Source organism: Asterias amurensis, chromosome 22 (genome assembly GCF_032118995.1).
Source record: "Asterias amurensis chromosome 22, ASM3211899v1".
NCBI classification, from domain to species: Eukaryota; Metazoa; Echinodermata; class Asteroidea; order Forcipulatida; family Asteriidae; genus Asterias; species Asterias amurensis.
The window spans coordinates 2,887,187-2,899,240 of record NC_092669.1 but is presented as its reverse complement, the minus strand read 5'-3'; the positions used below and the strand labels follow the sequence as shown (position 1 = coordinate 2,899,240).

The 12,054-nt window shown below is 39.2% G+C and overlaps 1 protein-coding gene across 1 annotated transcript; it reads left to right on the top strand.

The window, feature by feature from the left end:
- Nucleotides 1–246: 246 nt before the first annotated feature.
- LOC139953861 (protein lin-7 homolog C-like) lies at nt 247–11,630 on the top strand. The gene is made up of 6 exons (XM_071953445.1): nt 247–309; nt 4,351–4,392; nt 6,066–6,214; nt 7,361–7,570; nt 8,408–8,577; nt 8,875–11,630. The coding sequence occupies exons 1-6, from the start codon at nt 252–254 to the stop codon at nt 8,879–8,881; spliced, it is 636 nt and encodes a 211-aa protein (XP_071809546.1). The 5' UTR covers nt 247–251; the 3' UTR covers nt 8,882–11,630.
- The last annotated feature ends 424 nt before the right edge of the window (nt 11,631–12,054 follow it).

Sequence of the window (12,054 nt, the reverse complement as noted above, 5' to 3'; positions counted from 1 at the left end):
ATATTTCGGCTGGGAATTTGGGGGTTGATATTTTATTATGTAAAGTAGAATTTTCAACCATCTCCAAAGAATATTTTTTCGCTAGAAATACTTGAGCAACGACATTTTGAAAACTTTGTTAAACAAATGCGATCATCAAATATTTCGTGAATCAAAGATTGTGTGAAATTCATTAATTCCACATGACCACCCCTCCAAAGAAGTTTAAAGTCCCTCGAATGACCTCCGAACTACGCGCGCCGTAGATGATCATGACGTCACAGCTCACAAGCAAAATGGCGACCACTGCGGAGTTGACGCTTGAAAGAGGTAAGGAAATCCCTCATTTTGTTATTAATTGCTCGGTATTTTTATCAATTTGAATTATTGTTATGGTAGCACACAATATGAGCTTAACTTTGAAAGTATTTTGGGTTAAATTCTACCTTCTAAAAGTGTACTTTGAGATCGTATTTTAAAATTAAAGTTAAGAAGAAGAAGTTACGAATTTGACGAAGAGTCATGATGATGAATTGATTGTCATTGATTGATGTCATTGTCATACTCATAAGAAAAAAAATGCCTGCTCTGACTCAATTTGGGGCGAGGTAGGTGGGGTTCATTGTCACTGTCCGTGTCAGGGGCAAAATTACGGGTACGGGTTGTCCAGGGCGGGCAAGCTTGTGTTGTGTGGATGCACACAGACACAGGGCCATTCTGCACACGGGATGGGATGGGGGGGATGGCAGGAGGGCCGACATTTTGAGACGGCACAGCCACACCAAACATTCGGAGAACTTTCCGTATGGCGCCACCACTTTTTCACCCTTTTGTACAAAAAGGGATCTCATTTTTGAGGTAAATTATATATTATTTCATAATCATATCGAATGAAAAAGTGGTTGTGCCATACGGAAACTTTTCCAAACATTCTGTGACGGCACAAAAACAGGCATCTCGCGGGCTCAGGGGCCCCGGGCAGGCGGAGATGGAAGGCAATCGCAAAGACGTACACTTTTCCATGGGGGGGGTGCGGGGGGGGGGGGGGGGCTCCAGAGTTTCAGTACTAGCAACTTGAGGCAAAACTCGGAAGGCTGGCGACTAGTGGCGTGCACATAGATTCGCGTGCTACAAACTCTGGCACACCATGCCATGTCCGTGGCCAGCAGCTGACGTGAAAGTGAATGGGACCAATCATATTTCTCTAGTCTATCACATTCACCATCATTTTTCTTGGCTTCGTTTTGGCCTGCCAGTTTTTAGCTGCGAGTGAGGATGATTAGCACCCCAAGTTATTATTATTTTTATCATTATTATTATTTGGTGTTTATCTAGGTTTTGAATAATGTGCATTCTGTAGCATTTTAAATGGTTTAATCTTGGATGATTTTTGTAAACAAAAAAATGAGTTTTGTGTGTATCGACTGTGTCCACTAATGGCGAAAAAAAATCAAGATGGGAAAAGAAAATACAGAAAAAACTTGATTATGTACAGTAATTCATTACTGACCAGTATTATAAACGGATTCGTTTTTAACTACACTGTATTTCTAGTTGGCTACTGATGGAACTCAAGCTATTGACAATAAACTTTACCATAAACACAATTAAGGCCAAATAAAAAAAAATACCAGTTGATCATCCGGATTTTTCTAAAAAGAGGAAGATGAGGTCCTTTTTTTTTCTTGCCAAGATGGCCGTTTAGTGTATAAAATCGAACAGGCCTCAAATTCTTTGAACTTATTTTAGTTCTATTTGTTGCATGAGGACCCAGGTTAACAACAGGGTCAGATTATTACATTACAAAGATTTGCTGGTAGTAGACATTCACTAATTTTGAGAGCATCTCGTTAGATTCAGGAAAAGCCCCTAGGCCAGTCCTTACGAATGGATGGATAATTACAAAATAAAATAAAAAAAGTAAAAAAATAAATAGTACATGATAAACAGTAGTAAAAGAAAGGATGCGGCCCCCAAAAAGGGTGCGGGCGGGGACGATCAACTCGTATTGTTTTTATTTGGCCTAAATCTTGACAGACTGAAGTTAGCACGTATTGGCCCAATTGGCCAGCTTGTGCATGGGGAGCTGAATCCTGATAAAAACTTCACCAGGAAAAAACTGCAGTCCCCTTGTATAGAATGATTTATAAGCGTGCATGTATCTCACACAACCAGACGTAGTTTGACGCACATTAGATTGATGGAGCTTCCTCTAGTGCAAAGTCTTGTGTAATCCCCACCAGACCAGGGGGTGAAGGATGCAGCCTGCATGTAGATTGACATTAAAGGAACACGTTCGTTGGTCTATGAAAAGCGTTTGTAACCGTTTGTTATAAAATCCTTATGGTTAGAAAGATGTTGTAATAAGTAGAATACAATGATCCACACAAACATGCCACGAAATTGCACGGTTTTCCTTTTACCTCATCGACTAACACGGTCGGCCATTTATGTTGACTCCCATAAATGGCCGACCGTCATGACCGTGTTAGTTCGCACAGTAAAAGGAAAACCACGCAATTTCGAGGCAAACTTGTGTGGATCATTGTATTCTACTTTTAAAACATCTTTCCAACCATATGCATTTTATTTTTAAAAAAACCGGTTACAAACGCTTTTTATAGACAAACTCGTCCGATCCAAGGCAAAGTGTTCCTTTAATTCTCCTACATGTACCAAAAAGCTGACCCTTTTAAGTATAGGCCATGAATTTCATCTTTGAGAGGACGAGGCCATTTTTATTTTGCAAAGGGCACTTTCAATACAGGCCTGATACTTGATAGAGGCCACAGGCTCTGTTGCCCTGCTCTTGGCCTTGGTGGCCCTTCAAAAGTTTTATATAGACTTTAAAGGCAGTGGGCACTATTGGTAGTTGTCAAAGACTAGCCTTCACAGTTAGTGTATCTCAACATAAGCATCAAACAACAAACCTGTGAAAGTTTGAGCTCAATCTGTCTTCGAACTTGCGAGTTAATAAAGAAAGAAAAAACACCCTTGTCACACGAAGTTGTGTGCATTTACATGTACATGTAGATGGTTGATTTCGAGACCTCAAGTTCTAAATCTGAGGTCTTGAAATCAAATTCGCGGAAAATTACTTCTTTCTCGAAAACTATGGCACTTCAGAGGGGGCCCGTTTCTCACAATGTTTTATACCATCAACTTCTCCCCATTACTCGTCACCAAGAAAGGTTTATGCTAATAATCATTTTGAGTAATTACCAATAGTGTCCACTGCCTTTAAGATTGTACAAAATGAAAACGGCCTTTCCCTAATTTCAAAGATGAAGTTCCATGCTTGTGAATGGAAAATATCTGAAAGGGCGCCAAGTTGGGCCAAGAGTAATATCAATTTCTACTGGTCCAGTGGGATGAAAAGCCTTTATATTTGTCGGTCAGAATTTGTAATGAATATTTTGATTGTTCACATTTCTTCATAAAAAAAATATTAATTTCAGGAAAAATATGTTCTTCGTTTTGATGAATTTTCTTGAGGTTTACGCAGTCTATTGAAATTGATAGTGATGTTTTGCAACTCAAAGATTGTCTTCGGTAATTCGAGATGAAACATCAAGGAGTTTCCTTGACCCCCACCTTGTCTTAAACTTCCTCTCTGGGAGTAGGAGATACTCCAGCGTCATTTGGGGGGACACTGTGTCATCACCACAGAGCCAGAAAAGAACAGGGCCCAATTTCATAGAGCTGCTTTTAAGCATGAAATATTGCTCAACAATTGTCTGCTAAGCAGAAATGTGCAGGATACCAGTCACAAACTGTGACGTGTTAGTTTGACTGGTAAGCATAACTTTTTGTGCTTACTGCTTAGCTTCTCTTTGGTGCTTAAGCAGCAAACTGGGCCCTGGTTTGTTTTGGATCGAGTCAAGCCTCAACACTTCTGCTGTCCGGTCGGTGCTGGACATTGATCTACCTCTTAAGTTCCTTTTTCTGTTAGAGATTTGACAACTCTTACAAGTCGGGGAAGGATTTCGTCGAGCAATTTTGCATCTAAAGACTGAAATTGTTGTGTGCACACTGGATGCTGACATTGAGTTAGCAAATCTCGTTTGGTTGAGTAGCAAGTGAAACATTTTGTGTAACATTTTGCTCTGCTAGCCTATACAAGGGAAATCCTTCACTGCAAAGTCGTCAAGGAATATTAATATCTTGCGTACCCTGCCACAAGACTCATCGGTACAAGATAGATTGAGAATTGAAACAGTGACAGTTTTCTCCGAGTATTAATACATTTTGACGGATCTTTATAACGATCTGTTGAAGGTTCCCTTGTGTATCTTGGACTTGGAAGATTGTCTTAAACTGTTTTGAAATTTATCAGAATGTTAACGACCGGTAATTTCTCGTGTTTTGCAGATGTCTCAAGAGCTATTGCGCTTCTTCAACATCTTCAACAGGGTGAGTACATTGTCTAAAAAGTTATCCCTCCAAAAGTGGGCCCCAAGTTTGGACTGTTTCACAAGAACATGAAGTAAATGTAGCTTTTAAAGGTCCGGTCAATAACGACAAAGAGACTGAAAACGTTATCAATACGTGCGCTTTCAATTGGTTGAATAAGCGTGGGCGTATCCTGTGCAGAGCAATTCAACCAATATACTGCCTTCTTTTCGTCGTTATCGTTCTCGTTATTGCTGCAGTGGGACCGAGCCTTAACCATGTTAACCCCCATTAGGGTCCCTCTGCATACCCTGCCAAATACAACAGAATGCAACACAGTTGAAATGAGAACCATGCCAAATGCAACAAAATGCAACAAGGAATTTTGTTGCATTGGGCAGGCATGTTGTTTGTTAGAACTAAAGCAAGGGTATAGGGTTTTTTTCATTTTATTCTACCAATACTTCATTGTGTTTTAGTGTTGTTTGTTAGAACTAAAGCAAGGGTATAGGGTTTTTTTTCATTTTATTCTACCAATACTTCATTGTGTTTTAGTGTTGTTTGTTAGAACTAAAGCAAGGGTATAGGGTTTTTTTCATTTTATTCTACCAATACTTCATTGTGTTTTAGTGTTGTTTGTTAGAACTAAAGCAAGGGTATAGGGTTTTTTTCATTTTATTCTACCAATACTTCATTGTGTTTTAGTGTTGTTTGTTAGAACTAAAGCAAGGGTATAGGGTTTTTTTCACTTTATTCTACCAATACTTCATTGTGTTTTAGTGTTGTTTGTTAGAACTAAAGCAAGGGTATAGGGTTTTTTTCATTTTATTCTACCAATACTTCATTGTGTTTAAGTGAGGAATACAAACATGTTTCAGCCGCACCAATCTAAATTTAGTAACCCCCTTCCACCGTATCCCTAAAAAACCTGGGAAGTTGTGAATTAGACCTTAAACACTTGGGCCTCAGGGACTTAGTGTAATAGGGTAAACCCGTCATTGCGTCCTGTCCCTGCATCCTCTGTGATTGCACCAGACCAGTCTTGCTACGTTTTGTGGCTTAGACCCCTGACTGTCTTGTAGAATGTTTATCCAGGCAAAACTTTTTTTTTACATTCAAAGATGAAACTGAGGATCTAGGGTAAATTAGTCTTGCACCTAATGTTGTCAAAAGGAATCTAGACCTTTATCACTCCAGCAGCCGATTTCACGAAACTTTACGCAACTGCGTAAGTCCACTTGCGCAACGTTTATGGCGCAACTTATGCAATAAACGTTGCGCAAGTGGACTTACGCAGTTGCGTACAGTTTCGTGAAATCGGCTGCAGGCCTGATACATGTACATTACTTCACGGAGGCAACAAAGGCGATTGCCGTCATGCCCCCTGGTCATTAATGGCCTTGGTGCCCTTGAAATGCTCCAGTAAAGGTTTACAGCGTGTAGGGTGTCTTTGCCAAGGGGTAAATGCCTTGGTGCCCTTGCCCTTTCAAAAACAAAGCACATGCCTGGGCACAGACCTGACTGTCTTACAGAATGTTTATATTCGCATCAGAGGGATGAAATTGAGGCTCGAGGGTAAATTAGTCTGTCTCACTAGTTCTAGCAGGGCTAAAAAATTCCAATTTGGAAATTCAGTCCAAGTTTTTATGATTATAATTTTCTGACATCCAAATGCTCGTTTTCCTGTCTTTTAGCTCGTGATATACCTTCGCCAAAACTCATAGCACTTCAGAAGGTTCTGGAGAGTGAATTCTTCACCGCGGTCCGAGAAGTTTACGAGCATGTCTACGAGACGGTGGACATACAGGGTGATCCGGAGATAAGAGCGAATGCGACGGCAAAAGTAAGATAGTCTGGACTCCTCTGAAAACACAGAAACTTCTGCCTTAATTTTTCATGATCAACAAACGGTCAATCCAAAGAATAAACTATAAATAATATTAACTTGCTGGTACTAAGCTTGGGCGATATCACGACATTATCGAATATCGCAATACTAATTTGGAAACGATTTTGATATCGAATATCGCGATATATTGTAGGCGATATATTGTGAATAAAATAAATTGATATCGCCCAAGCTTAGCTGGTACATGTACAACCGTGTAATAATTCATTTTTAGGGAGTGTTGGCTCTGAAAAAGAGAAGGTTTGGTCTTGATGTTACGAAGTAATCAATCCTTCAAAGTCAACATGGCACTTAGCCTGGTACCCTGCATTTAAGTAGGAAGATCTCTTTGTGCTGCTTTATCAGGGATTTGATTTCTTTGTTTTGGTTTTGTTTTTTTATAGCTTGGATCAAATTCATAGGAAAATGAAGACAGAAGCATATATGAAACACTCCATATTTCAGAGTAGTGCTTTCAAAACAAGAGATTAATGTATGTAAGCAGACTTCAAACCCGCAAGCTTTTGCACTCGCAAGCTTTCACCCTTTGCGCTAATGGTTCCAGGTTTTTTTTCAACAGCCTATCACATCTGTTTATATAATGAGGCCCAGGCAAAGTTTAAAGGCAGTGGACACGTTTGGTAATTGTCAAAGACCAGTCTTCTCACTTGGTGTGTCTCAACATATGCATGAAATAACAAACCTGTGAAAGTTTGAGCTCAATCGGTCATCGAAGTTGCGAGATAATAATGAAAGAAAAAAAACACCCTTGTCAAACGACGTTGTGTGCTTTCACATGCTTGATTTCGAGACCTCAATTTCTAAATCTGAGGTTTCGAAATCAAATTCATGGATAACTACTTCTTTCTCGAAAACTACGTCACTTCAGAGGTTTTATATTATCAACCTCTACCCATTACTTGTTATCAAGAAAGGTTTTATGCTAACAGTCTAATTTTGAGTAATTACCAATAGTGTACACTGCCTTTAACTCTTTAAAAAATAAGTTCATAATGTTGCAAAAACTGTCAAACAATTTAACTATAACAATCAGAAACTGATCCTAATTTGTAGTCGCACTTTTAACCCCCTTTTCTAAAGGCAACAGTAGCAGCCTTCGCAGCAAGTGAAGGCCACGCCCATCCCCGCGTCGTCGAACTTCCCAAGACAGATGAGGGGCTTGGCTTCAACGTGATGGGGGGCCGGGAGCAGAACTCACCCATCTACATCTCAAGAATCATCCCCGGTGGCGTGGCGGACCGACACAGAGGGCTGAAGAGAGGAGACCAGTTGTTGTCCGTCAACGGAATTGTAAGAAATTATTATCAGGAATACTTCTTTTATCGACTATCTGCTACATTGATTCCATTGATAAGTTTAAGATTGCTTTAAAGACGCACCTATTTTGAAATTTTATTCATGAATTTTTTTTGGGGTACCTACATGTATTTGTATTTTGTTGTCTTTTTCTCTGCAGCGCACAGAGACATGTTTTATCACTATGTGTTACGCACTATATAAAAATGGTTAACTATTATTATAATTATTACATGTATTATTATGGACATTTTCAGGAAACGTCTTTAAATATTTTTGGTTTTCGTATTGCTTATCTTTGTCTGCTTGATTCTCGTCTTTCAGTTCAGCGCTTTAATCTTTTTGTATATAACAGTGCTATATAAATACCTATTATTGTTGTTATTGTTATTATTATGTGTTTTTTGCATGTCATGGCTGAGATCACTGGATTGATTTCTTGTATATTTAATTTAACTCTTCGTAATTTTTCTAATTTTACTATTGTACATTTTAGAGACAGGTCATTATTTTTTAGTACTTTAGAAGTTTCAGAACTTATGTTCAGGTTCACAGCTTTGAGTTAACTTCTTAATTGTGTTTTCTTGTATTAGGCCTTATTGTATGGTGGGCTGTTTTTGCAGCACTATAGTTTAAGTTTTTAGTGGTTACGTGTTTTTAAGAGGATCATGAAGTTCCTTTTTCTGTTTAAAGTTGTTTTATATTTATCGGCATGTTTAATGGCTTCGTGTTTCACATCTTTATATCTGTAAAGTGCCTTGACTACCTTTTTAGGCAGAATGTTGCCCTATATAAAAACTATATTAATATAATTATTATTTTTTATTATAGTCCGTTGAAGGAGAACAACATGAAAAAGCTGTAGAACTTTTGAAATCGGCCAAGGACAGGGTCAAGCTCGTCGTTCGTTACACACCGAAGGTTTTGGAAGAGATGGAAGCAAGATTTGACCGACAAAGGGCAGCGCGCCGACATAACATTAACCAAATGAGTCCAGACAGGTTAGTTAACCCTCCTACTGTATGACCATTTAATATAATCCACTGTCAGGGCTGTATGCTTTCGTTTTTAAGGGGCAAAGGGCACTAAGTCATTTTCTCCTTGGTAAAGGGCACCCTATGAGGAAATTGTAAATTTCTGCTGTAGCATTTCAAGGGCACCAAAGCAATGACCAGGGGCCACAGAGGCAATCGCTTCCGTTGCCTCTGTAAAGTATCAGGCATGCAATTTCATCTTTACAGATTGTCAACTTTCTGATGTTTTTAATGCATATGGATTTTTGTTTTTGTCTCTCACAGTGTGTAATTTCTACCAATATATTCTTCATCATCAAGCGTTGTGGGTTTGTGGTCTCAATAAGTCACGAGTTATCGTCATCGTATGTGCCCTAACTGTATGTAAACTTTCTGGATTTTCACGATTTTTAACATTAATTAGTATTCAAAAAAAGCTATTACTTTAAGTATGTCAGCTGACTATGGAGTGCGCTGTACAAATTTGAAGATTGGCGCAAATTAAGTGGACATTTTTTTTTATATTCCATTTTTTTTTTTTTTTTTGTCTCGAGTAGAATTATCTCTTAGGGCAACCATCTGTTTTTTATTTAGATGGATTGGTTAAAAAGAATTTGAATTTAAAGTTAGCAGCAATTTCCGTTAGAGGGCGCTTTGTCGATTCAAAGTTAACGCATTTGATTCATTGATAGTTATGATTTAAAGTTGTAAATACTTACCTGAGGATTTGTAGATCATCAAATTTATTTCTTTTCATTTTCCTTTTTTTTATATCAATCAAAATATTTATTACCGAGTGTCATGATACTATATATATACGTTTATCAGCATTGAAGGAATTAACCCTCCTACTGTGTGACCATTTATTATTATCACTGCCTGTGGTTTTGAATGATATAAACTCTGCCAACCTGCAATAATGATACCTTAAGTTGTGAATAAATCTACACTACATAGTCAACCCTCCTACTGTTTGACTTTTCAAAATCATCCACTTTGGTTTTGAATTCTGGATAAATGAGCCCAGACGGGTAAGTCAACCCTTCTACTGTGTGACCGTTTAATATAATCCACTGTGGTTTTAAATGATAGATAAATGATACCAGCCTGCAATTCGATAACATGTGGTGAATGCATATTACACAGTACACAGTCAGTTCTGTGCACAGTTGTGCCACCATACAGTTGAATGGTTTCAAATGGTCGGTCAACTTGCTGGAAAACAATCCCAGGAGTAGGAGGTTTAATAATGTAGACATTAGGTATACAGGATGCCAGGCAGGATCTGGCAATAATAGCGTGTCTAACAGTTTTTGTAAATTTTAAAGGCGTCAAAATTGCTGACTTCTACATATTTTACATGACTGAAAAGAAGGGCCAGGGCTCGAAATAAACATTGTACTGCAGGCCAAGGGTTGGCAATCCCAGTCTGAACAGCACAACCATATTGCTCTTGTCTTGTTTGGGTGTTGAGGAAAGAAAGGGTGCGGCAGCAAAAAGGGGAGGAAGGGGTGCCTTTGTCATCTCCCAATTATCCATGAACAAAATTTTGACATCTTAAGTATGTGTCACCAAGTATACTTAGCAAGTCTAGAAGAAGCGATTGTCATTTTGTTCGAGAATTGATGACCCCCGACGTTGCTTCTCAAAACAAACGCTTGGTTTTGTTTTGACGTCATTCCCAAGGATGTGGGGAATTGTCGTTAAACAGTAAGTCGTTTGTTCAGAAAGATTTTGGGAAGTCGTTAATTTGTAGCAGCTTCCTCTATAGATGGACTCCACCTTTAAGGGACAAATTAAAGGAGCACTCTCTGGCACCTTATTTGAGCTTTTAAGATCGAATCTTTGAAATCATTTACTTTTAAATGATTTTGGGGTTGAACAAAGAATGTTGACTAGAGTGGAAATCGAACCAACGACCTCCGGATGACTTGCCAGCGCTCTACTAACTGAGCTATCTAGCCCTATGGTGGCAGTCCCCCTATTTTGTCAATATTTTTGGTGACTTCTTTAAAGGGACCCTCCCTTTAAGGGAGGGATTAAAGGTGCACTAACCTTGAATCTTGATTCATAATTTGTTTAATACTGGTTTATTACAAAACATTTTTAAAAGCTCTTTACCGAATCGAAAGGATAGATTTTGTGTGGATATCAAATATAACGATCTGCTAGTATCAACTTTTCAAAATCAAGTTGGAATTTTTTCCACGGTTTCTTTGTAAGAGTTAATTTCTACTGACTCCTCTTTATTTCATTTATTGATTGATTCTGGTTGTGAAGCAAAGGACTCTCAGAAAAGCGAACTAAGTCGCTGAACCCATTTGACCCCCTGCATGTGATGTCACACGCTCAAAAGACGCCCTCACTGAGGTCAAAAAAACACCCTCACTGGGGTCAAATGGTTGGACGTTAGCTGTTCTTTTTGCGTGAAAATGTGCGCGTCAGTGTAACGTTTTCACGTTATGCAAGGGGTCTAATGACCCATTTCACCTGACGTCATCTTTAGAAAAATCTTGAATGCCCCATACTGGTGTGCAATTTACTGTGCGTTTTTATATATAACTCTATGCTGTGCGTTCTGCAGTGAAGTGCACATTTTAGGCGACGCGGCGTTAACACACGTAAACCTAACTGCCCACCAACATGGTGAGCGTGGCATCAGTCGTCGCGTGTGACGCGCTTGAGAGAGAAGACGATGAAGAGGTTTCGGTTTTAGATATGGGAGGAAAGCCCTAGAAAGTTATTCCCGGGAAAACCCAACCAGTCAGGTAAGGACCGAATAGCCAAAATAGCCAATCCACATAGTGCCCCCGGTGGGATTCGAACCGGGGTCCTAGAGGGGGAAGGCGAGACCAGACGCCACTATACCAACCTGAACACCCACCTTTGGCTTTCCCCCAAATATAGAAGCCATACTGGTGTAGATTGATGACTTAATTTATGTACATTATTTTTAACTTGTTAATGGTAGTCTGATATGTTAACCATTTAATTGTATGAGAAATATAAACACTAATATTAAAGAACTTATCAGTAAGTGTCGCTTTCTTTTCTTACATTTTTATTTTTGTTGTGTGTCGTTGCCGAGCTGTTAAGTGCACCAGACTCAAGCTCTGGAGCCAATTTCTGTGCTCACTATAGCAGGCCTAACTATAGCTAGCCTAATTATAATAATAATAATAATAATAATAATTTGGGGGGCTAATCGTCTTTACTCGCAGCTAGAGCTGAATTGCGAAGGACGCGGCTACAGTGTGTTCGAGAAGCAGGCATGCAAGGGCGCATTCAGCTGCCAGCCACATCAACCCATTATGACCACGGAGCACAGCCAAGATCGAAAGTGTTTGATTTTTTTCCTGAGGGAGGAAAACCGGATTGTCTGGAAAACCCTCGTGGCACAGCAGAGAACCAACGCACAACTCAACTCACATACATGTATGGCCCTGACTGGGAGTCGAACCGGGT